At 43.8% G+C, this 26,674-nt stretch overlaps 2 protein-coding genes across 2 annotated transcripts in view; one reads left to right on the top strand and one right to left on the bottom strand.

Annotated features, from left to right (window-relative positions):
- Nucleotides 1-292: 292 nt before the first annotated feature.
- On the bottom strand, nt 293-11,960 carry LOC118094379 (protein lev-9-like). The gene is made up of 8 exons (XM_035134713.2): nt 11,585-11,960; nt 5,877-6,032; nt 4,836-5,021; nt 4,330-4,441; nt 3,795-3,871; nt 3,167-3,346; nt 2,612-2,809; nt 293-1,987 (listed from the first exon to the last, which is right to left on the bottom strand). Exons 1-8 carry the CDS (start codon nt 11,652-11,654, stop codon nt 1,923-1,925), a joined length of 1,044 nt encoding a protein of 347 aa, XP_034990604.2. The 5' UTR covers nt 11,655-11,960; the 3' UTR covers nt 293-1,922.
- Nucleotides 11,961-12,742: 782 nt separating this feature from the next.
- The window catches only part of PRKCG (protein kinase C gamma), a 60,354-nt gene continuing 46,422 nt past the window's right edge, over nt 12,743-26,674 (top strand). Inside the window, exon 1 of the mRNA XM_035135804.2 lies at nt 12,743-13,378. Within this exon, the coding sequence (XP_034991695.1) occupies nt 13,212-13,378 (167 nt within the window). The 5' untranslated portion in view covers nt 12,743-13,211. The remainder of the gene's footprint in view (nt 13,379-26,674) is intronic.

Here is a 26,674-nt window from a genome sequence, read left to right as displayed (position 1 = left end):
CACTCTGGAGGGTAGGGAGTTATCTGGCCCCCAAGCCATCTGAAGGCAATCCTGTATAGGAAAGTTGTTTTAAAAATGTTTCATGTTTTATTAGATTTTTATATATGTTGGAAGCTGCCCAGAGTGGCTGGGGCAATTCAGGAAGGTGTGTATGTGTGTGGCGTATAAATAGTAAAATTATCGTTATGGAATGGGATGTCCCTGTTTTCATTGGAGAAATGTTGGAGGGTATGCAGATGCAGCCAGAGCCCTCAGTTCAGGGGGCCCTCAGGACAGTGCTACCTGTAGGCCTTGCCCTAGTTAGAGCGGTATGGGCTACATTTGTAGTCCGGTAGAATGGTAAAATCTGAATTTGTTGTGAATTCCCTGCATTCCGAACCGGCACAAGCTCTTCTGGGTGTCCTGCTAGCTGCTGATAGCAGACTGTAAACTATTGAATTAGAAACTGATTTAGAGCAGACATATTAGTGCTGTGAAAGCAATGTATGATCAGAAATGCCTGCCGTGTTGACCCCAGTGGGTCTCAAGTCATGACATTCACTGGGGTCCCAGTTAATGACACCCCAGGTTAACAAAACATGGTGGGAAGCCACTGTGGATGGGAGCCAAGGTTTGCTTACATTAAGGAGTTTCAGTGCCAACCACCCAAGTGATGGGGATGCCCCTAATTTCATCTGTGGAAAAACCCTGCTAGAAAGAGTGACAACTCTAAAACCATCTGTTTTGTTTCTCTCTGTTGCATGGTGAGCACAAGTTCACACTGTTGTATAACAAGTGCAGTTTATTATGTACAAATCAATTTACACGAGTATCCAGTAGCATAAGCTGTAAACCTCATTCCAGGCTTGTTTTTCAGCTGCCTTATGTTTCCATTCTCTTCATACACAGCCCCATGTCACAAGGCCTTGGGGGCCTGGGACGAATGTTGCACCTGCCCATTGTTACGATTGGCTCCAGCTTGCTTCCTGTAGCACCACCAATCTGAGGCTATGTTCAGTATCTTTGCCTGTTGCACAGCTCAATTCTGTGAATGAGTTGTAAGAAAGAAGGCTGCAGTTCTACACCAGCTTCCCTGGGAGTAAGCTCCATGCAACTCAATGGGACATACTTCTGATGAGATGTATAGGACTGCATTGTAAGCCTTCCTCATCAAGTTAATTTATGTTTACTCCAAGTAAGAACGCATAAGATTGCAACTTTAAACTCTTTTCCTTCCCCCTTTTTAATTTACTTGAATACAATCCCTTTTGTGGTGGAGGAATATTTTCTAAGCATACAGAAAGCTGGTGTAGCATAATTCGTAAGATATGAACTGCAATATAAGAGCAGAAGTCCTTGGTACAAATTAACTTCCTTGAGCCACATATACCCTTTGGGTAAATTTAGCAATTCACTGTTTACTCAGACTCAGCCGTTCCCTCGTATACGGTATATGGATAATTCAAATCTCATCTTCCAGGGCTATTGGTAGGGTCCCTGCAATTAATTTGTGTGTACTGAATGCTTGACACACTATATAAAACTACTGCATGAAACTGCCTTCATGTTTAAAAAGCCCTCCAGTGGTATCATGTTGGCACTGATTTGTCAATCCAGCCATACAGCTTGACGAATGGAGAAAAACAAGGGGTACATAGGAAATTGACTTGCATGTTTTTATGACCTAAAAGGGATCTCTGTGCTCATCTGGGGAGCAACAAAGATAGAAAATAAATAGAGTACAATAAAATAGCTAGCTGTTGGCCATCAGGATACTTAGATTCCCAGGCCCGATCTCTGTTTCAAATGTGGATGATTTCCTATTTGCTTGTGTTGATTGCCTCTTTTCCATCTGTCTTTTCCGCACTTCCAAGAGGCCTCCTGAGCCAGAACAAGAAGAGAAGCAAGCATCTCATTGGGGAATGTATGGGTTGAAGGCGTGCTCAACAAGCAGGTATTTCAGATACAACTCTTTTGGGGAACAGGTGGTATTGCAGATAGGTAGGCTCTGTAAGAAGAAAGAGAAGGGAATCAGCAAAGCTGTTTGCAATGAGGGTTGGAATATAATAAAAATGGACCCTCTTGGCTATGTATGGTGTCCCCCATCCCTCAAAGGGGGAGTGGTGCAAATCCTCTGTGAAGCTAGCAGAATAGAATACCTGAAATAGGAAAACTAAGATTTTATGCTATGCATTTCCCAATCCCATCTCAAGCTCTTTGATCAGAAACGAACAGTTCTGTAATTGCGGTTAATTACTCAAGTGTACTTAGGTTCCTTTGCATGCTGATTGCACAATTTTGGTGTTGGAGGGAGTATATATATATATATATATATATATATATATATATATATATATACTTGTACAGACTTTGAGTTTGTTTTAATGAGGAACTGAACTTCTCCACAATGAAATCTGGAAGTGGAACCCCAAATCGGGGACAGTGCCTGGAATACTGCACATACCGCACCAGTCATGAGCTCACTGTTCTGAGATATATCGCAGGAAATACTAGCATGTGGAGATCTGCCTTCATAAAGCAACAATATTCATAACAGTTCCAGTCTCCTGTCCCCAGTCTACCAAAACTTAACACCCAATGTTGTTTTGTGCAGGGTTGTTTTCTGTCTCACCATCATAGCAGTCAGGCATCTTCAACACACCATCGAAACACTGGCTGTCAGCCGTAAAACTGCAGGTCTTGTTCTCACTACGGCAGAAAAACGTGACAATTTCTCCATGATGGACCAGACCCCCAGGGATCTCATAGACCCAGAGCTTACGCCCTTGGTATATCATCCGGCTCCTCTTGGCAGTGATGGGACAACGGGCTGGAAAGGGTAAGAAACAAAGCCTGTTAAGCACGGTTGACAGATCCATTGGTTTTTCACTATCTGGAACAGCAAAGACAATGGGGATGCTGGTATGGAATATAATGGATGGGTTGGTAAAATAATTGCCAGTACAGTGGTACCTCGGTTTAAGTACACAATTGGTTCTGGAAGTCTGTACTTAACCTGAAGCGTACTTAACCTGAAGCAAACTTTCCCATTGAAAGTAATGGAAAGTGGATTAATCTGTTCCAGTCTGGTCCGCGGAGTACTTAAACTGAAAGTACTCAAACCGAGGCGTACTTAAACCGAGGTATGACTGTATGTAAAAAGCAGTGGGGATTAGGAGGAAAGTACCTCTGCAGTAGGGTAGTTGGGACCAGTTTCCATTCTCCAGGCAAACCACTCTGTTAGAGCCATCTAAGAGGAAGTCCTTGTTACACAAGTAATAGATGACAGTTCCCACGGGGTATTCAGACTGGTGCACAGCAACCAGGGTTGCTTCAGCAATATTGGGGGGTCGGGAACAGGTCACAGCTAGGGAGAGAAAAAGAAAAGTATTCTAAGTATGTGTGTGTGTGTGTGTGTGTGTGTGTGTGTGTGTGTAAATGGATGGAAAGGATGTACAGATAAAGAATTCCTGGATGGGTGTTTATTTGGGTTTATGAACAGAGAAATAAATATGGAATGATGTATAGAAGGATGATGGATGCTTTATTGGGTAGGTCAGCATGTGTGTATGTGTGAATGGATGGATATATCAGCCTATTGGTTGGCAAAGGCAGAAGTTGCTTGGCCTTTGACTCAGAACTTATAATGTACTTCCAGGTGGAGTTTCTTCTGGTTTATTTGAGGTATACATGGTAAAATGTGCGGATCTGTGTTACCAAGGAATAGAATGTTTCTACTGAATACCAGTCAAGCGGCCAGAAAGAAGCTCGGTCTCTCCCCTCCCCCACTCCCAGAAGTAATATTGACTACTTACGGTGGCAGGTTGGGGCTGCATGTGACCACTCCTCATTCTCTTGGCATAAAAGAGAGCTGCGTCCCTCTAGGCGATATCTGTGAGGTAGGAAGAAGAAGAAGAAGAAATCAGAAGGGAGAATTCAGTAGCTTTCCTCTTGAGGCCAGATATGAGATAGTATTTATCATATTTATATTTTGAGGCTGACAATGTTTTTATGCTTTTTAAAAACAGCTGACTTTTTTGGTAATTGTTCTACCTCGTTTTATGAAATGTTAACAAAATGTGTGTGTGTGTGTGTGTGTGTGTGTGTGTGTTTTCAGCCACTCTCAGTGGTGTTTCTGCACTAGAACGGTGTGATATAGATGTTTAAATAAAACAAAATGGGATGTGTATGCTGATCAGTGTGTGGGAGTAAGTGATGGAGTTGAGGATCGTTTTATTTACATCATGTCTAACACGCTTTTTAGCCCAGAAAGATTCTCTGAGCCACTTACACAAATCAGTTCTAAGACAGTCCCTGCCCTCAGGCTCGCAACCTAAACAACTGACTTACCCATAGTCACACCAGTAGTGCACTTCCCTGCCTGTGTTGTAAGGGCCCCCTTCATGGGATCCATTTTCGATCTCTGGTGGAGATTTGCAGTGGGATGGTGGGTTAAGAATATCTGATAAAGAAGAGGAACAGGGAGAAAAAAATGCTTGGTAAGTCTGTATCCTTGGTGCGTTAGACCAATACCCTGTTTCTCATATTTTAAGGCATCCCCATAAAATAAGCCATAGCAGGATTTTTAAGCATTCAAGGAATATAAGCCATACCCCGAAAATAAGACATAGTGATAGGAGCAGCAGCAATGCCGGCCGCGGCAGGAGGAGGAGGAAAAAAATAAGACATCCCTTGAAAATAAGCCATAGTGTGTTTTTTTGAGGAAAAAATAAATATAAGACGTGTCTTATAATATGAGAAACACGGTAGTTGGATTTTATTTGTCTTCTGGTGGAGGCACTGTAGTGGTGGAGGGTTAATTATATTGATGACAACGGTAGGAAATGGTCGTTTACCTTCACAGGGTAAAGTGAAGCTCCACTTCGCATCTCCTTGGCAGCGACTTATTGCCACTTCCTGCCCATCAGCCTTTATAAATCCAGGCTTGCATGTCACCTCCATTAAGTCCCCAAACATACTGGATTCCTGGAGCAGTTGTGTCTCAGCATTGTCAATTGTCACCGGCCATGCACACCTCAAGCCTTGGAAGAATACAGAAAGAAAGATGGTGGCTGATGAGAACCCTGAATTTTGTGGGAAAGAGTTGAGCCTGGATTCTTGTGAGGAAACAAAAGGTCTAATGGACAGAAAGAGATGGAAACCAGGAGTTCTGATCTTTTGGGGTGTGGTAGGTTGAAGCAAAAACAGGGAACTGGCAATCAGGAATATTGAATTTTGGGGCAAAGGAATGGGGCAAAGGAAGGGTTAAGGAATCTGGAAGCAAGGACTCCTCTGGAAAAGGAATAAATGGAAGGCTAGATGCTAGAGCAGGGCTGGGAATAGTAGAAAACAGTTCTTCCCACCTAATGGGATGGTGAATGTGGGCTAGGTGGTGTTTTGGAGTTTTGGGAGCCAGAAGAGGAATTAAACCTGGTTCATAAGGAAAAATGAGAGGCTATGGCCAAGCATCTTGGGTTCATTGCAAGTAGAATGTGATTGGAGATATGCAGGGAGGAGAGAAGGATCTGGGAACTATTATCTATTAAATTTATTGATTTTTATTTTTTTTACCAAAGTAACTCAAAGCAACTTTCAATATATAAACAAACACATACATATCTTGAAACTGACATAAAACTACAAATCTTAGGTTCTTCTGGAATGGGGGATGAAGACTATATGGCTGAAGTTTGGAGTTTGGGAATCAGACGTCTCAAGTTCTCTAAACAGGTTTAAAGGATTTTTTTCTCTGGTAACCGAGCACTTCTGAAATCTCTATAAAGTGGCTATTGTATCAGGCTAGGGCGGAGTTAGGTAGGAAAGACTGGGAAGCATGCAAAAATGCCTGGATTCTCTCTGAATATTCCTGTGTGTGGACTAGGTGGTCAAGTTTCTACCTGTAGAAATGCAGCTCATTCCACATTCCCCGTCACATTCACACTTCCTGCTTTTAGAGCACCTGCGGCGCTCACAGTTCTTCTGGCACGTCTGCCCTGTCAGCATTGTAAAATTCTTTTTCCGCAGTGGACATTTGGGGTCGGTCAGATTCCTGACTGCAAATAGAAGGAAAGATAAGTGGTTACACTGATATGAGCGAATGAGATCTGGGGAAGGAGGCGAGTGATATGCAATCGTATTTAAGAGCCAAGTCTGTGTGTCTGTAACGGGGGAGTTGAAGGTAAAGAAATACCTTCCTTCGCTTCCCTTACAAGAAGCTCCAAGGTGCTTTGTTGCCTCAAACAAAAAATTCAAAGAGTGTCTCCTCCTCTTGAGGCGATACAGAATATCACAGTAAACTAAATAATTGGCAATCGGCCGTCCTTTAACGTTGTTTCAAAATCTCCCATTGAGTGGGCTGCCTCATGGTAGGCCTGGTCCTGCTTTTCCCTGTGGTGCATGAGATAATTTCGGCATCGTGGCTCATTTCCTCCTAGGAAGCTTCTCAAATGTCCCTCAGCTGAACCTAATTTTTAAGCTGTGCCTCATTACTCTCGCAATGTCTCCGACTCCTGCCGTGTGCTTGTTTGTTTAGGTTTGTGTACAAGCAGGATGTCAGACTGAACCTAAATCTGAACCAAAAAATAATAATACAAGGAACCTTCATTACCCTCCTAACCGAATTGTAACAGAATAAGAATTATTATCCGTTGAATCTGCTGACAGGAATCAACAACAATTGGGTTACCTGTTAGAATATGAACCTAGCTTTTTTTTTAAAGGCCAAATCTTTTGTTTTTATTATTTTTAAAAATTCAAAACGTTCGTAAACTGCTTATTATTAAAACAATATTTAAGTGATGTACAACAGAACATAAAAACCAACCCCCACCCCACCCTAAAAACAGCATGTTGTGCTAACCCCACTGGCTCCAACCAGAATGAATCATGATGAGCACATAAAAACAAAATAATATCTGGAGATTTTTGAAAAGAAATTTGGGGGCTGCTCAGTGAAGAGAAAGGCTGACAGCAGGGAATGTCCACTGAGGTGGGAGAGAAGCTACAGTGAGAGACACAGGCTCCCAGATGCCTTTGGGAAGCCTGCAAGCAGGACCTGAGAGCAAGGGCCCTCTCCCCTCCTTTGGTTGCCAAAAACTGGTATTCAGAAGCATACTGCCTCTGACTGGGGAGGCCGAGTGGCTTGTAGCCATTGAAAGCCTCTACCTCAGTGGACTTGCCTAATCCTCTTTTAAAGCCATCTAATGTTGGCGGCTATCACTGCCTCGTGTGGCGGCAAATTCTGTAGTTTTACTATGTATGTACTGTGTGAGGAAGTATGTTCTTTTGCCTGTCCTGAATCCTCCAAAATTCAGTTTCATTGGATGTCCATGAATTCTAGTGATATGGCAGAAAGATTCCACCCCGCCCTTCCCTCTACCCACATTCTCCATGCCATGTGTAATTTCATAAACGTCTAGCCTTTAACTCGCCTCTTCTCTAAACCGAAAAGCCCCAAATGCAGCAACCTTCCCGCATCAGGGAGTTGTTCCATCCCTTGATCATTTTGGTTGTGCTTTTCTTAACCTCTTCCAACTCTACAATATCCTTTTTGAGGTAAGGCATCCAGAACTGTACACAGCGTTCCAAATAGGATTGCCCCATGGATTTGTGTAACCACTTTATAATATTGGCACTTTCAGTTCCTTTCCAAATGATTCTTAGCAGGAGGAGGAGGAGTAGGAGGAGGAGTAGGAGGCTGGCAGCCGGTGCTACCCCTTGGAAGGCAGGCACATGGGGGCTGGCCGAAGGCAACTTGAGGTTGGTGGGGCAATGCCCCATTCATTCTAATGGGTTGTAGTTCCACTGGCTGTAGTTATCCCAGTCCAAGGTAGACAACATGTTCCGGGCAGGGTTGTACTCCCTCTAAAACTCATTATCACATCATTCACTTTCCGAAGCGAGTTGGGTCCATCAGTTACCCTTGTGCTCCTACAGATGAATCACTGGTGGTCTGGACAAAAGTCCCGGAGTTGTGTTCCCTGTCTGCTAGGCTACCATATTTTTTTTTATAAAAAAAATAGCCATGAGCCTTGACTGTGTACTTGCAGTCTCAAATGTGGGGCTGAAATTCTACATATGCGAAGGTTGAAAGGCTGCTTTGTCACCGGTCTTGATTACGGGAAGGGTTACAAATGGACCAGAAAGAAACTGCTTTGGCCTGCTGTTCCCATAGTTTCAACAGCCTTTTTTTGCATGTGCCAGTGAAATCAGCCAGTGGAACTTTGCACGATATGGAGATAATAAACATCATCTCCTGCAAAATTAATTGTGAGCATGACAGCAGTTGGTAAGGAGTTAATGGGAGGTAACACTCATTTGAAGAGATCTTGAGACTTTGCTTTAAATATATTCTGTATGGAAGGGCTTGAGGGTTAAAAAGAGGGATATTTAGAGCTTTGTATCTTAAGCAAAATGAACATTTCCTTCCTTTCCAAACTTGAATGAGAAAAGTTGTGATGCTGCCAATGGCCACCAGGTGGAGAAATATATACTTGGCTTGAAAAGCTGCCTTAAACAAGAAATGCTGTCTACCTGTTCATGTCCATACATGGTTGTTGTTTTTTTTAAAAAATATTTATTTTAATGTTTAGACTGCAACACTTGAAGGCGCCATGTGAGTAGCAATACATCCAAAAGTAACACACCTAATTATAGCTAACCCAGAAAGGAAAAAACCTCCAAAATCCATAACTGGATTTTGGCAAAAAACACATACCCAAAAGATCCACTTTTATTAGGACCAACCAAATCAAAAAATAATGGCAAGCTTTTACATTCTCCAGAGCTCTGCAACAGGCAAAGGGACAAGGGAAAAGTACAAGGAAAAGTACAAGAATTAGATTGGATGTTATAGCTCTAACATCAGCTTGTAAACTCAGTTCCCAAATTATATTGCACCGATGCACAAATTTTAATGGTCCTGTGAGCTAACAAAATTAAAATAAAATGCACAGTATAATCAATCAAATATATAAAATGATACTATTGTTAAACAGCTTACATTTAATAACATGACTTATGCAGTCCATCATGAGGATGGTTTATTTGTGCAGGTAAGAACCTAGGTAGGTAGCAGTCAATGTACTTACCCTGATGATCTGCAAAGCGAGCCTCAGTTGCCTTGCTTGCTTTGTATAAGCCCACAGCTAAATTGCAATAGTGCTACATCCATTCTGGAGTCACGTTACTTCACATAGCCCTCTAAATTCAAGACCTAACTTGGGGAGGGACAGGAAACCTATTGGATTGGTAGGATATATATATATATATATATATATATATGTTTTTAATTGCAGGGAAAATGTGATATCCTTGAAATAGAAGCGTGAGCTTAAAGAAAGATGTCTGGATCTTTCTCAAACCCATTAATCCTTGGCAACACATTAGTAATAACTGTGTGCATTTTTTTTTTAATTTTGACGATTTGCACCATGAGTGGATGGATAGATACATTGATTTAATAATAGACAGAGATAAAATTAGGCATAAAACCTTGATACTTCCCATTTTAGAAGTTGTACACTGGATGGATGGAGAGAGAGAGAGAGAGAGAGAGAGAGATAATATGTGTGGGAATAGGAAGAAGAAAAGTGAATGGAAGTTAGGAAAACAGCAGAAAGAAAGAAAGTCTACCTGGCAATCTTACACAGTAGGCTAGCCCTTGTGGTCTCTTCCAACTCTATGATTCTATTCTATGATTCTAGGTTTCTGGTTGGCCACTGTGAGAACAGGATGCTGGACTAAATGCTAAATGGGCCACTGGCCTGATCCAAGAGGCTCTTTTAAAGTTCTTATGAGTAAGGGGCTCAGACTTCAGTGAGCTAACCAGATTCCTATGGCAGCTCAGCCCAATTCCAATCTCTCTCTTTCTAGGCTTGGCTTTTGCTTCAATTTTCTTTCTATAAAATGTGTTGAAAATGAGTGCGAGGGAAGGGATCCTGGTTATACATCCTCAGTTTTAAGACTAGAAATCTAAATATATGTAAGTGTCTTTATGAGGGTAGAGCATGTTAGGTAAATGGAAAACTATTTGGACATAGGACAGGTCTGAGAAGGTTAAGAATCCTGGCATCTTAAAGTATGTGTCAAAACCAACAGACAGTTCAGGATATATAAATTCTACAACTCTGTGGCTCTACAGTTCTTTCTCACAAAGTGGTGCTTTATACTTCGGGCTGCTTGTATCCTGTGATCTTCTCCAAACACAGAACAAGACCAGAAAAATCTGGCACCCTGAGTCTTTAGTGAAAAAATGCTTTAGGAAAAGTACAGAGGGATAAGAGAAAATGAACAGATAATAAAGTCACCCTACATGGGAAGCTGTCATATACCAAGTCAGACCATGGTTCATCTAGTTCAACACTGTCTGCACTGACTGGCAGCAAGTCTCCAGGATTTCAGACTGCTTTCTCTCCCAGCCTTACCCAGAAATGCAGAGATTGAACTTGGGATCGTCTGCCTGCAAAGCAGCTGCTCTACCACTGAGCTTATGGCCCTTCCAACTTACTCGTCTTTGGGGGCAGGGGAGAGTACAGTATATTATTTTCTCCTGTGTCCTCTTTGAGGCACACAGCTGGTACAGCTGGGGGTTTTCTGCTTCAAGTGGCCGAGGACTACAGTCGGAGCCCCAGAATACGCAAGGACCCCCTGCAACGTTGCAGCTGATGCCAGGAAATGTCATTTCACTGATGGGCCTAACAAAAATGGTTGCTCTAGCTATGTTTGGCTTGCTTGTGCCCAGCAGCCTGGATTTATATAAGGTGGTAGCTCGAGTTGCAAATGGGCAGAATGTAAAATGCAATCTTCCCACAATATGTAGAGATGGAGCACAGCTCTAGGGCCGGTCCAAGATATTTTCCTCCCTGAGGTAGAATAGCAAATGCTGCCTTCCCTTGTCCCTCCCTCAGCAAGTCAAGAGCTTTGAGTTTTGTCAGTGGCTGGAAGGTAGAGCGGAACTGGCCCAAGACATTTTGCTGCCTGAGGAGGAGCGGCAGGTGGCATATAACACACATGCCCTGCCAAAGTGAAGGCACATAGTAGTACCCAAGGCTTGCTTTGGCACATGAGGCAGAAAATCTCTCACACACGCCTCTCCCAGGAAATGAAAAAAACAAACAAAAAACCCACAATAATAATCTAAATCGCTGTTATTATTTCAAATCATCATTATTTATTAATTTATATAATCCTTAATGAAAAATAAAAGTCTCCTAAGCAGTTTGCCAAATATAAAAAAACTAATCACACAATTCTGTTGCCCTTTCATGATACCCCAAATCATGACTGCCTCACACTTCCTAATGGTAGAGCCGGCCCAGCATTGCTCACTGCTTAAGGTGCTGGACGTCCCAGGTTAAACCCCTGCCATCTCCAGCTAGGAGCTGATGGGAAAGACCTCTTTCTGCCTGGGACAGACTCTGGAGAGCTTCTGCCTGTCAGACAACTAGATGGATAAATAGTCTGAGCTGGTATATGCCACCTACTGATGTTCCTAATATAGCAGCTTGTAAGGGATGACTGAAGAAGGAATATGAGGAAGGGGAGGTGAAAAGTCAGGTAGAGGGACTGAAAGCAGAAACGGGGTGAAGCAGCTGTGGGGACTCACCTCCCACTTGTCCAGAGCCTTGTGAGAACCAGAGAAACGCCAGCAGTGCCAGGAAAAGGAGCGAGGACATGATGCGAGGAGGACGCAACCCGCGTCTCTTGGTTACACCTGCGTTTTGGGGAGACAGGTTCTCTCCTGCGTTCTCTGGGAGAGAGGCAGTGGTTAGTTGGTCCGAGGAAAGTTTTTGGGAGTAGGTATTAGCGCCTCCTAGATAATACAGTTTGAGACAAGGGTGCAGAGAGACAAGATTCCTGGGTGCTCTGGGAAAGGAACCAAAATTAATGGGTGCCAGGGTGGTGGGGTGGCAGCCGAAGCTCCTGGATTTTGTCTTGCAGGCTAACGGGACAACCTTATAAGTAACTGGGATTTGAGCACCCCTCTGAAATATATGTCCATTTCTCCCACTGTGTGTCTGAAGTTATTCATTAACAAGGCCTGGATGGGACCCTGCCAAAGGGCAACCTGCCTTCCACATTTGTCACAGGGAACTCTGAACTCCAAAGCAAGAAAACAGACATCTGTTTGTGTGTGTGTGTGTGGGGGGGGTCAGCATATGGAGAGAGGAACCCAGGAGTCCTAAACCTCCACAAATCCCACACCTGCCTAAGCCCTACTCTTCTCCAAAAGGGATCACCTAAGAGGAGAACCCTAACTCTCCCCACTCTGGATTTCTCTGCTCCCCCAGAGAATCCAGAAAAGCTGGCTCCCTGTTGTGAGTCTTCTTTAATAGCACCGCTTTATTCTTCCACAATCCCATTCAGGAAGCGATCCTTTTAGTATCTCAGCTTCTCCCCTCAGCTGCTTTCGCCAATCTGTTTAGATTTTCCTTATTCTTGCTCAGAAATTCTGGTTTCTTCAGGGAGGGAGAAAGAAATCTGATGGGTGTGTGTACCTGGTTGTGTGGGCGAGAGAAGGGTGGATATCAAGGCACCTGGTGGGTTTTCTTAGTGGGCAGCACAATGTAGAAAAAGGGTTAGAGGGAAGAGATCCCCGGCTGCTTCTGTGGGGGGAGAGAAAAGCCTTCCCAGCGATTCCTCTTTAAACTCTGACTCCTCCCCCTCCTCCCCCCTTGCTCAGCCTCAGCCTCCCCCGTCCAAATCTCCTATTCCTGGGCGAGAAACAGACACAGCCCAAATCCACAACCTGTTTGTTTCTCTCTCTCTCTCCATCTCTCTCTGTCTCTCATCCTGTGGGGCTGTTACTGGGAGCTTTCACCTCTGCCTCTCCTCTTTTTTTCCATCAGCAGTTTTGCCATTCTCCCTATCACTATCTTCTCTTTCTGTTCTCTCTTTCTTTCTCTCTCTCTCTTTTTTTTACTCCATTCACTTCTTCGTTGCCCATCCCTCCTTCATCTCCCATCCCTCCCCATTCCCTTTTCTCCCCATCCATCCTTCTACATCCCTCCAGTCCTTTTCCGTCCTCCACTTTCCACCTCTTCTCTCATTCATTGCATGATCCACTGGTTTCCTCTTCCTCATCCATCTTTCTGCTGCCTCCAGCTCCCGTATCTTTCTTGCCTGCTTTTAATTGCCTCTTCCCTCTGGTTCTTTCCTACCCCTCCCTCTTGAAGACCCTTGCGGGGTTTTTTTTGTGGGTTAAGTTGCTGGGGCTTCCCCCAGGTGGCACCATGGCGCTGCTGAGCTCCCCAACGGAGACTGAATGCTTGACTAAGCCGCTTTTCTGCCGCAAGGGGGCGCTACGCCAGAAGGTCATCCACGAGGTGAAGAGCCACAAGTTCACTGCTCGCTTCTTCAAGCAACCCACCTTCTGCAGCCATTGCACAGACTTTATCTGGTGAGAGAACCTGACCCTGTAATGTGACCCTATTTGCATTGACCCCCTGTAACCCTTGTGTTTGATCTTGCCACCCTTTTACTGCTGCTTGTGCAACCCTGCGCCCCACATCCCATAACTCTGTGGTCCTATCACTCTTCTCCATAAAGGGCTACCTTATTCAGGGCTGCCTGTGTTCTGCAGTTCTGTCTAGATGCAGAAACATTAGCAGGCACAGAATTTAGCACCCTGATAACCTGATTGTTCTGTTATTATTATTTTTAGGTACCTTTCTAGTCCTCATTGTGGTTGTGCAGATTAGTCTTGGGCCATGCTTGGTGAAATCTCTAAAACTAAGAGGTGACTAAGTAGGAATTCTAGTGGTTAGGGGGTAAGGCTTCAGTGTCCTGTGTAAGTCCTTGCTCATCTCTGTAACAAAAAAGTGATGCTGATTTATGTAAAATTTGGATAGGTCATACAATTCCTTGCTGAAGAATTTGGGCAATCTTGGTCCTGAAGTTGAGTTGACCGATGGTCCTGTCCTCCCCTACCATTAATGGCTTTTATTTCAAGTTTTTCTAACTAAGGTATCTACTTTTACTCTGCCACCCAAGATGATGCCAAGGTTCAAACGGAGGATTTCATACATGCAAAGTGATTTTCTCTCTCTCTCGCCTTCCCATTACTCCTCTATGTGTCTCTGAAGCCCCATAGATCTACATGGTCTGATCACCTTTTACCACCCTAGTTTTGTTTCTTGAGTCCTATATTCCTCAATCTATAAATCCATACTTCCATTCATGCAGCCTCTTATTTATATTTATTGTAATTTGCATGTAATACCAAGTCTTTGGCACAATCGATCTAGTCAGTTCTTTCCAATATATCTCTACATCTTGCCATATCCTCTGTCCCTCCATCTCTCCCATAACCCATGGCCCTTTATAATTCAGTTTGACCCTGCAGAACCTTTAGTTTCAGCCGAGAGCCTCCATGACTATCTGTGTGTATTCTGTACTTCTCTCTTTTGCCCACATTTCTGCTTCCGGAAATCTAATTCTGCAATCAGAATGTGTTGGTCGAATTGAGTGTATCAAAATATATTATGCAAATTAAGTGTATTTGCGTAATGTGTCTAGTTTTGCATAATTCATCTTACTTTCTGTGATTCAGCTGTGGAAATAAGTAGGATTTATTTGTGGTAAAGATGATGATGATGGAGATGAATAGAAGTGAGGGAAGGGCAAGGAGATGTTTCAACGCATAATAACCAGGACTAGAAACTTGGATATATTTTTTTAAAGGATGCGATCCTTTGGATGTCAAAACCCACACTAGAAATAACTGTTTATATAGTCATCATCTACAGGATCCATAAACCTGACCCATATTTTGGAAGTTTGGAAATAGGTTCTGAGTTTATAAAACAATTGCCCAGGAACACTCAGGTATTCTGAAGAGATATTGCTGGTCAGAGATATCCCTGGCCATGCCTTTGGTTTCAGTGTGTTTTGTTAGTGGTCGTCCTCATTTTGGGATTGCTTTCCTACAGCCTGTAGTTCTGACAGGTGCACAATTTGTGGTAGGGTTGCTGTGTTTGTGAATTCTCAAATGGTGGACTATCCCTCCATTAAACCCATTTAGTAGGGAAGAACATTTAAGTTTTATATAGTAGGACATCAGGGGACTTGCTGAAATCACAGAACTCTCATGGGCTTCTTGTCATCTTTAAAAGGTACATATGTTATTAAGTATGGGATATAGGTCCCTGCTGCCTAATACAGTCCTTTATATTCCAAATGGCAATTTCAGCTTTCAGAGCGGGTGTAGCAAGACAAAATAACAATGTGATGTCCTATATTTCTAGATAGCAATGTGCCACAATTATATATGATTCCCCCTCCACAACCTTTCTTATATGGGGTTCCTCTTTGCTGCCCCCAGAAGCGCCTTTTCTCAAATCTATCTATTATCTATCTATCTATCTATCTATCTATCTATCTATCTATCTATCTATCTATCATCTATCTATCTATCTATCTATCTATCTATCTATCTATCTATCTATCTCTATCTCTATCTCTATCTCTATCTATCTATCTATCTATCTATCATCTATCTATCATCTATCTATCTCTCAGACGTATTCCTGAAGGCTGCAGAAGTGATGGAAATTTCTTCTGACACATGGTTCTGTGGTCTCTCTCTCTCTCACACACACAAACAAAACCACGCGCACACACCAAACAGCACATAATACATTTTCTGCTTATTATGGGCAGAGAACATGAAGGATCCGTAAAAATATAATCAACAGGTGGGAGGCAAAGCAACGGTTGTAAGGCTCAGGTAACAACTGTTTTTCAAGTATGCAGAAAGGTTGGATTGCTATGAATAGACAAGGAGAGTAAGCCATATTCCTCTGCAGCTGAAAGGAGAAAAACAGGAGGATGGAAAGAAAGTGTTTTGTGTTAAATATATCATGGTGATGAGATCTTTCTCATGGTTAAGCTGCCCCCTTTATCACTCTGCACTCAGATCCCAATACAGATCTCCTCCCCAAGACTATTGCTCCTTCAGCAGCTTCACCACCGTCAAGCTGAAGCCACACCATCCATTCAAAGGACTTTTATAGTGCTTTTTAACAGTCACGGCTTCCCGACCCACCCAAAAGAGAGTGTGTGCTGGGAACTGCAGCTCTGTGAGGCCTGCATCCTTAAAAAAAACCTACAGCTTCTAGGCTTCCCTGGGACTGTTAAAGCTATAAGAGTAGGGTTGCCAGACTCAATAGAGGACAGGACTTCTGTGCCTTTAATTGCCCTGCTCTCTTTTGAGTCTGGAAACCTTAAAGAGAAACCAGCAGACCCGTTGCTTGGAAATTAAACAAAGGGTGTGGTGGTTTCTCTTTAAGGTTTCCAGACTCAAAAGAGAGCAGGGCAATTAAAGGCACAGAAGTCCTGTCCTCTATTGAGTCTGGCAACCCTATATAAGAGTGCTTTAAATGGATGCTGTGGGTGTGACCTCAGTCATCCAAATGTCTCCTGTTCCCACAAATGACTCCAGCCTTTCTCCCACACTGCACTCAGTATGGGACATGGCTCGATGGCAGAGGACATGCTCTGCAAGGAATGGATCTCAGCCTCAGCCCCTGCCATCCCCAGGTAGGGCTGGCAAAGACCACCTGGAACCCTGCCAATCAGACCATAGACCAGTTTCCCAAACTTGGGTCTGCAGCTGTTTTTGAACTACAGTCCCCATCATCCCTGATCACTGCTCTTGTTAGCTAGGGATGATGGGAGTTGTAGTCCAAAAACAGCTGCAAACCCAAGTTTGGGAAACCCTGCTATTGGAAATACTGTATTTAGGCCTTGCAGAACCCCTGCCTGATGCTGCTTCTCTCACTTCCTTCAAATTCCATCTCAACCCTTCCCCTCAACCTTTTCTGTAACCCCTTAGTCCAGGGATGCGGAAGCTGTGGCCCTTCAGATGTTGTTGAACTACAACTACCACAGAATAGTACCAAAAGGCACACAGCTATAGCAATGATATAATAATAATAATAATAATAATAATAATAATAATAATAATATAATAGTAATTTTATATTGAAGTAGACAAAATACCAACACAACTGCAGCATATACATTTCAGCAAAGCTTACAAAGAACCATATGGCTCAACAACAATTATTATTGCATTGAAGAAGGCTCTGTAATGCAGCTGCCTATAACTTTGCACCCCTGGCAGTGGTGTTATCCTCTTGGAATCAAGCAGCTTCTTTTGAGAGATAAACATTCTGGTTGTGAAAACTGCAGCCGGGGCCTCGTGTTGTCATCTGAGGAAGGTCTTCGAAGCAGGACCTTATCCAGAAGCCCGTCTGTTGTCAACTGCTTGGAGCATTCTTCAATGCAATAATAATCATTGTTGCGCCCTATGCTTCTTTGCAAGACTTGCTGAAATGTACATATTGCAACGATATTTTGCCCACCTCATTGTAAGCTTCTTATTGCAGTTACGGTTGTATGCCTTTCCGCACTTCTCTGTGGTGGTTTCATCTAGCACTGTGCCCTTGAATGTGATGTTGAACTACAACTCCCATGAGTCCTAGTCATTGTCTATGCTGGCCAGGGCTAATGGGAGCTGGAGTCCAACAACATCAGGAGGGCAACAGCTTCCACACCCCTGCCTTAGTCCTTGACCCCTGCTGAAAATAAAGCACATGAAAATTCTTAGCCTCCATCTCTCCCCCTCTGTTTTGCCTCCCCCAGGTCATTTTTTTAAGAGCTGTGGATTTTATTGATTTTTTTAAAAACAACAAGCAAAAGAAGAAGCATAACAGGTGCCTCATGTCAAATTTTAGATGGTAAGCTCCTTGCAGTAGGGACCTGTCTTCTTGTTCTTTGTAAGCTGCTGCAAAACTTTGACAGCTCTATATCAGGCATCCCCAGACTGCGGCCCTCCAGATGTTTTGGCCTACAACTCCCATGACCCCTAGCTAACAGGACCAGTGGTCAGGGATGATGGGGATTGTAGTCCAAAACATCTGGAGGGACGAAGTTTGGGGCTGCCTGCTCTATATGAACAGAAACAAACAAAAAAAATCAGATAAAAGAGCAAATGTGTTGGTCCATAAGAAAAACAAAAAAAACCCCTCCAATATCCACCATAGGGTATTAACTTTGTTAGGCCCAACCAAACTGTCACAGAGTTGTTGCAAGCTTTTGAGTTCTCTAGAACTGTTTCTTGGGCAGAATGTTGCACAAAATCAATGGGCGTGGAGGGAACAGGGCAGAAGGACAAAAGAAGAAATCAGGGTCCCCACCAGACTGTCACTGTTTTGCAGGAGGGATTCAGCGGCATACAGTACTGGCAAAATTACGATTGCACAACTAAAAGTAGATCAAAGAGCTCTTCTGCAACAAACCCACTTCAAAACAATTCAAACTTTTTGTAGTAAGGAAAGTGATGGGGAGATGAAATGGGGTGGAATGATAATTGAGTAATGGGAAGTTGTATCACCTCTGTGCAAACAAATGAATTCTCAACAAACAGCGCGTGCTTAAAGAAACAGGGAAAATGACATAGAAGTCAGGCGTTAACACAGCAGGACACTTCCCCCCTTGGCATGTAGGGAATCCTGTGCCTGTATAGTAAGTCAGACCCCTACCCCCCCTATTCCTCTCCCCACAGGAATGGCTCATTAGAACTAGATTCTGCCACTACAAACAACATACTCAGTATTTACACAGCATATGGGTTACAAAATTTACTACCCGAAGAAGACCAAGAAAAAGGGTTTGGACCGATTCATGAAGGAGATTACCAACCATTCTTGGCCATGAGAACTAAATAGAACCTCCACTGCAGAGGCAGTTATTTGATTTGTAAAAATATTTATAGACGGCTCCTCATAAAATACCATGGTGGTGTACAACAAAATTCACATGTGCAAAACGCATAAGATACCTTAAAAACAATACAGCTAAACCTCAGAAGATGAAGTGTGGGGGGACAAGCATAACCTCTGTGCCCTGTTTCTGAGCTTCTCAGAGGCAGCATTGTGGTAGCTTTTGGAAAGAGAAAACACTGGAGTAGATCAGGGGTGGGGAACGTGTGGCCCTCCAGATGTTGTCGGACTCCAGTTCCCAATGGCTGTAGCCAGCATAGCCAGGGGTCAGTAATGCTGGGATTAGTAGTCCAACAACATCTGGAAGGCCACGGGATCTCTGGTGTAGATGAATCTGGTCTAATCCAGCAAGGCAGTCCCTGTATTCTTCTATTCTCGTGTGCTACATGTACACTGGCCTAGTTCACACATCACACTGAGCCCAAACCATAGAGATTGCAGCCGCTTTGTTTCTTCCTTATCCTTTTGCTGCTGTGGCATGCTGAGAAAATCTATGGCTTGGCTTAGTGTGTTCCCCGAACTTGGGTGCTTGCAATTTAGCTCTCTCTAGGCTAACCAAGGTTTGTACTTGCTTTAGCTCGCTATGGTGTGGCAGCAAACTCCTCCCCTGCTTTTGAAAAAGACATCATGGGTAGGGGGAAAGCAAAATGATGTCAAAGATCCCAAATGGGAACCTGCAGCAAAATGTTGAAGTGCTCTGGTTCAGTGGGTCTGTCAGTTAGCCATGACTTCCTCTAAGATTCCTATTTCATGCTCTCCACCCCCAAGGGACAGTCTGTGGCCACTGAGCATGCTAAGTCCTGCTTTGGGCTGCTCTTTTTGAGGGTGTGGGGGTGCCCATTAGGTTGTTTTCCCTATACTGTATATTCTTTGTACTTTTTGCAGGTTAGCATTCACCCAAAGGTTCTGATGCTACCTTGCTATTTCTTACTAGCGCCGTTTTAGGTAGCGTCCTGTTGGCGCTCACCAGCTGAGTTCATTATTAGAGGGACAGGGTCTGTCACATTTAAGGAGAACCTGGAGTTTACAAATGACAGCAGAAAGTTCATGAAGTTACAGTATTGGCCACACCATCTGGTTAAAAGGTAAAGGGACCCCTGACCATTAGGTCCAGTTGTGACCGACTCTGGGGTTGCGGTGCTCATCTCGCGTTATTGGCCGAGGGAGCCGGCGTACAGCTTCCAGGTCATGTGGCCAGCATGACAAAGCCGTTTCTGGCGAACCAGAGCAGCACACGGAAATGCCGTTTGCCTTCCCACTGTAGCTGTACCTATTTCTCTACTTGCACTGTGGCGTGCTTTCAAACTGCTAGGTTGGCAGGAGCTGGCACCGAGCAACGGGAGCTCAGCCCATCGTGGGGATCAGAACCGCCAATCTTCTGATCGGCAAGCCCTAGGCTCTGTGGTTTAACCCACAGCGCCACCCGTTATGTGTGTATTTTATGCAGCTACATCTTCCTTCAGGCAGCTCAAGGGTGTAAACATGGCTCCCCCTTTTGTCCCACTCAACAATTCTGTGTGAAACAGTTTAGGCAGATTGGCGATGAGTGGCTCAAGCTCACTCAGTAAGTTTTACAGCTGAGCAAGGATCTGAACCTATGTCTCTCCATTCCTAGGTCCAGTACTCCGCACAATATTTCTCCCCTGTTAACCATTTCCTTTGCTCTGTTCTGTTATCCTCCATACTATCTAGATTTTTAAGCTCCACAGGGCAGGGAGTTCTGTTACGATTGTGTGACTGCCACATACAGTAACGGCACTGTATGGATAAGAGGATCCTTCCCAAAGACCGATAAGGATGTGATGAGGAGAAAAGGCTGTTGGAAGAGGTATGAAATTCTGTTTGAAGTTAGCCGAAAGGCAGCTGTGTGTCAGCTTGTGGAAAAACCTGGAGCTTCGGCACCAGCACCCCCGCAGCCTCGGGAGTTAGTGTCAGGCGGAGACAAAATATGCTAAACCCCTCATCTCTGTTAATGACTCATAGCAGAGGGCACAGAAGTCTTTATAATAACCACTAACTCCGAAGACATACAAACATTTCCATCCCCATTTGGGGGATGTGACAGCTGGGGACTTGCCACATAGACACCCAGATCTTACCCTCGTATTTATTTCATTATTTATTTATTTATAAAATCTTGTGAGTCAACATTTTTAGCCCAGATTGGGTGCTCCAAGTGACATAACACAAACATACAGAGCATCTATTTAAAACGCATTAAACACAGTAAAAGCAGGGGGGGGGAAGAAAAGAAAACTGTCAACCCTAAACTCTGATAGAATTTAAGGCAGAGAAGAAACAACAGAGGAACAAATCCAGTTCCCAGCTCATAAGGCAAGAAGCAAAGTTGTAGTTTGTTGAAAGTAAGACTCCGCTGTATTCAGTGAAACTTACTTTGAGTAAATGTGCATTTGCTTGGGCTGTAAAACAGAATGCTGGCAAAGGCTGAAGAAGCCAAACATTTTCCACTAGAGTGTCAAATGCTCGTTCGGGAAAGGGGCCAATCAGCCCAATATCTCTTGGGAAGAAGGTCTTAAATGGAAGTTATCACCATAAATACAGTCCTTCTGAAACAGGCTGAAATATTTCACCTGCTGATCTTACAGAGCAGGTGGAGTGGCATAAGGGAGAAGATGCTCATAAGGGATAGCTCAGTTGGTAGAGCAGGAGACTCTTGATCTCAGGGTTGTGGGTTTGAGCTCCACGTTAGACAAAGGATTCCTGCATTGCAGGGGGTTGGACTTAATGGTCCTTGTGGTCCCTTCCAACTCTACAATTCTATGATTCTTTGAGCAACAGGACCTAGGACCACTGCCTTGAACTGGGCAAGGAAGCAAGCTAGAAGCCAGTGCAGATGGGTCATGCACCAGAGTAAAAACACTCCTTTCTACTCAAGCTGGCTAGTGAGCAGGCTTGCTGCGTTCTACAGAACCTGAAGCTCCCGAGCCATTTTCAAGGGCAGCCCAGTGCCAATGCATTGCCATAGCAGTTAAAATGAGAGATTACTGTTGCGTACGTGAGAGCGTACTGCATCTCCTAGTCAGAAAGGAGGGATTTCAGCTGGTTTGTTGGCCAAAGCTCATGCAAGGTGCTCTTGACTGTGACCTTCACCTGGATTGTTGTTGTTTAGTCGTTTAGTCAGACTCTTCGGCCATCAGCCTTCTTTATGGTCCAGCTCTCACTTCCATACATCACTACTGGGAAAACCCATAGCTTTAACTATACGGACCTTCACCTAGATAACTACCTGCAAAACAGGACTGAGGAGTAGGGTAGCCCCTTTTTGAACCAACACTTACTCCCGTGCTTTAAAGTGCGGTTTGGTCTGCAGATGTTACCAGGCAATTGATACTAGGTGTTTAGCTCTGTGTCATGAAAAGCTTTGCTTGCTGGTTTTCGTAGAACAAGGTCTCGCTTCCAGACAGCCTGTTTATTGAACATTCATCCTTATTTTTTTGCACACTGTTTGCAAAAAGGTTAGACAACACAAGCTATTCGTGGATAATTCATTCTGATCTTTTATATGGGGAGGCTTCACAATGCAATTGTTACCCACAAAATGTGTGGGTTTTGAGGCAGTGGATTTGTTGCAAGAGTACCAAGTCAACTTTGATTATGCTACTTTAATTTGCCAGTATGTGGTTGAATCCCACATGAAAACATTAACAGTCTGGAAGTGTCCTAAACCTCAGTTAAAGACAGAGACACAAGACAGGTCCCCCCACCTTGGTTAAGTAGCTCCCCAAGAACAACTAACAGTGAAGTTGGAATGATTACCATCTTCTGGTTCCATAAGCACAATTGCAAATGCTATGTTCTCCACACCAGTCATTTCTCTAATAAGCATGCTTGCGTGGTCCATAAGAAAAACCACAGCCATGAACATACCATGTGAGTTCTGAGATTCTACTAAAGCACGGGGCCATGTGTGCATTTTGACATGGTGTGCAGAAGTTAGCATCCTGAGAATCTTAGCTTTCAAGTAAAATGAACCAAGTTTCTAGTCCTTAAGGCTGTAAACATAGCTCTTGAAAGAGTGTTAATGTTAATGCTTTGCAAGTAGAAGGCCCCAAGTGCAGTCCCTAGCATCTCCAGATGAAATTCAAGAAATTTAAACTGGAAAAACATCATGGATTTCCTGTATAACCTATGGTTTGGTCCTTAAAACAAGGTCTGCAGTTCAATTTCAGGTTACCACTGAGACCACAATCGCAAAAACAGAAGGCCTTTTTCCAGAGCCAGGAGAGATTGAGTACTGCATCAAAATGCAACTCCTAGATTCTAGTGCTACTGAACTGCAGCATACAGAGCGAAGGGTGGGTTAGGGGAGTATTGCTAGATGTTGCTAGAGCTGTGAATGCTTCATGCCATTTCCAGTCCGTGCCCTTTGCTACCTAGATGCCTTTTCCTTTCACCCTGTATGTTTAGTAGAGCTGCACCCAAGTGTTGAAAAACACGAGTGTTAATTGCCACAACGTAATAAAATAAGTGGCGTGGAGCAAGGAAGCAAAGCCAGCCAGCCTATTGGTTGGTTTGTGATATTAGAATAAGAATTGCTGACATATCTGTTTAACAGTTTGTGCTTTGTTGGATTTTAAGTACTGTGTGTGTGCGCACCCACACCCATACACAAATTGTACTGTGAAACCCCTTTACTCAGGCTATGGGTTGGACAACCCATGTGGTCATTCCTCTACCCACCTGCCACCTTGCCCCTCCTTGCTTACCTTCAAAGAGGTTGACAATTAAACTTTTGTTTCTCCTTAGGTCTGTATGTATTTAGGCGGCACCAAGTTCCTTTTAAATCAACAAGGCTTATAGTTTATGGTTACAGATTCTGCTGACATTCACCTACTATGGTGGGCATCCGCAGATGTTTACCTGTTCTCCGTTCTATGCAGACAGAACTCTCTCTTGAACTTTATTCCCCAACTCCCTTCAGTTTCCAGATTTATCAGTGGGGAAAAACCCCTGACCTCCTCCTGTACCATTAACAACACTTTGATCTGCAAACATCAGCAAATTCAGTAAAACTTTTCAAGGCCTGGTGGCAAAGTTTTTACCTCCTAATGTTTTCAGAGCAAGCTGCTGTTAAATGCAGAGCAGAGGAGCAGGGGGCCGGTGTGAACCACACACCACACAGTGCCTGCTTATTTTGGCATCACTTTCCAAGATTATGCACGCCCCAGCAAAATCAGAAGTGTCTACGTGGAGCAAGCATTGAACTGTGTGCAGTTTTGGAATGATTAAAACACATGTTCTGCAAAGAATAATCCAGCAATCATAGAAACATATCTATATAAACCCAGTCTTTCCCTGTTCCTCAGTGTCTACTAATTCTAATGTCTCTTCTCTAGCTCCTCTGTCAGAGGTAGTATGCTTCTGAACACCAGTTGTTGGAAATTTCAGGAGGGAAGAGTGCTCTAGTTCTTAGGTCCTGCTTGCAGGATTCCCATAGACATCTAGTTAGCCCACTTTGAGAACAGGATGATGGGTTAGATGGGTCATTGGCTTGATCCAGCGAGGACTTCTTATGCCCTTAGTCTCAGTGTTAACCCTTATGGAACTCAGCAAGGCGGAAGATGGGGAGAAATGCTGCTTGTAGGCTTCTCTGAGGCATCTGGTGGCCTAATCCAAACAAGCTTATGCTCTTTTGCTAAGCACCCCCTAACAAGTGGAGTTATTGAGCTGGTTATGGGGTATAACAAGCACGAGACTAAAGGCTTATCCATACTTCCTCTTGTCCCATTAGTTTCCCCCAGGGAAAACTGCTCTTTGGCGCTCAATCAGAACAAACAGCAGTTCGAGTTTTCCTCGGGTCACCATTTCTTCTGATATATCATTAAAGAGTGGGTTTTGCCTCGGAAAGGAATGAGGCAAGGGGAAAAACTGCTTGGACCCGTGCTTTCTAGGCACAGGACAAGTGGAAGTGTGGATGAGCTCCCAGGGTCGTTCCTGATTGTTTACTTGCAGGCCCCGGCTCCCTACTTGACTTAAAGGAGCAAGGGTGAATCTTGGATGAAGTTTCAAATATGTCTGCCCCTTCAGATAATCAACGGACTACCTTAGATCAGATTTCCACACAACAGAGAAACTGACTCATATGTGCTGCTGTAAGTAGCTGTCCAATTTTATAAGTGGGTTTTCTTCAACCCTCACATTAAAATAACAATTATAATAAAGGGTTGGGGCACTGCACTCCCAAATAACCCTTGGTAAATCTTCATGAGGTACTTCTTGATCCTGGAGTCCTTTATAGTTGTGGTTTTAGCATGAGGGATGATACATACAACCCATTTGAAAGGGTGTGGACTCTTGCACCAGTCAGTAGATTTTACACACACACACACACACACACACACTCACACACACACACACGTGTGACAATGTCCCCATTATAGGGATATATGGCTTGGGGTGGTCCAAATCCTATTTTGGTGTACAACTGTGTTTAACCCCCTTCCCACTTTCCTGTACTGTTCTGAACCTGTTTTTTTTTAATTTAAAAAAATAGGGAACTAGGAACTGCAGATAAGGAACTAGGACAGGAGCCATCTTCAGCTTGTCAGCCTTGTTTGTTGTGATCCCCATTAAGGGACCTCTAGGCTCCCCCCTCACTGGTCCTCCACTGAGAGAAAAGCATCACCTGTCAAATGTCCGCTTGCCATGAGGCAGCTGTGAAAGGCAGAGATGCTCTGACAGGGAGAGGGAAAAGGCTGGCAACCTGAACTGTGGGGCAGAATCTATTCTTTGCCCAGAATTCAAAGCCTACAATTCTGGGTTATATCTCAGCATCCTCCATGGCCACCTCCTGCTCCGTCTTTGTCCTCACATTTTAAAAGCTGCAAAGATGTAGAGTGGCTTTGATCCATCTCTGGAACACCAAGGGATCTGAAAACTCAAAGACATAGGTCCGTAGTGGGGGGGGGGGGGGAGAAATAAAGAAAAACACCAGTCAGAAACAGAGAAATCAAACCCTTTCACTGCACCCATTAGTCTCCCCCCCAAAAAAGAGGTGGGATCAAATGTTTCAGGGTCTTCATCACCCCACCAGCTTTCCTTTTCCGAACATTTGTCAGACCTAGAGATATGAGCTGTTTTTCTTTCTACACCCCTTTTTTTCTTAAAATAGCTGGGTCGATTTCTCTGGTTGTATTCCCCCACTCAGGCCTGGGAAGAGAACGCCCCTCAGGCATATATATCTTCAGGGTCTCTCCTTGTAGAATAATTGCTACGAAACATATTTCAGCTCACATTTCTTATCCATAGTCGGGTAGGGAGGTGTGTGTGTGTGTATTTAAAAATAAGTTTGTTTTTCCTCTTTGCGTTTTTTTTGTGATAAATGGGAGACACACTCCCCTGTTGTACTCATATGTTAGAATGTGGGAGGGGTGAATTCCTATAAAGGGGGGTGGAGATAGAAAACTGAAGAGAGGGAAAGGGGTATGAATCTTCCCAAGTCTCCTTCAGCAAACTTTTCCATCTATTTACAGTTCCTAGAACTCCATTGGAGAAAAAGTTGCTTGGGAAATAGTGCTGTTTTTGTGCCTGGGGGAGACATGGGTGTGGGGAGGATTCAGCCCTCCCCTCCCTCGCATACTATGCTTTATGTTGGTCCTACATCTCTACCCTTCCCTATAGGAATCCAGTTTTAAAACACATGTCCGCTGTGATTATGTATCATTTACCCCAAGAAGAAGATTTATCTTAGAAGGAAGAGCCCACCTTTTGTGCCTCTGCATGAGTCACTGTTCTATTATTTATTTAAGATATTTTTAGGTTCCCTTTTAGGGCCAAGCCCTCATAAGCTTCCAACTTGTAAGAGCACAATATACATTGTGTGTGTGTGTGTGTGTAAGTGTAAAGGTAAAGGGACCCCTGACCATTAGGTCCAGTCGTGACCGACTCTG

The sequence above is a fragment of the Zootoca vivipara genome, chromosome 13, assembly GCF_963506605.1.
Source record: "Zootoca vivipara chromosome 13, rZooViv1.1, whole genome shotgun sequence".
NCBI lineage: Eukaryota > Metazoa > Chordata > Lepidosauria > Squamata > Lacertidae > Zootoca > Zootoca vivipara.
This window is presented reverse-complemented; position numbering and strand designations above follow the sequence as displayed.

What these genes read in the sequence shown, in the direction of transcription:
- LOC118094379 (XM_035134713.2), bottom strand. Translation starts at nt 11,654, where the DNA reads ATGTCCTCGCTCCTTTTCCTGGCACTGCTGGCGTTTCTCTGGTTCTCA. An exon ending in AATGAGCTGCATTTCTACAG is followed by an intron (nt 5,022 to 5,876) that starts GTAGAAACTTGA and finishes TATTCTTCCAAG; the next exon opens with GCTTGAGGTGTGCATGGCCG. An exon ending in TGCAGCCCCAACCTGCCACC is followed by an intron (nt 3,347 to 3,794) that starts GTAAGTAGTCAA and finishes TTCTCTCCCTAG; the next exon opens with CTGTGACCTGTTCCCGACCC.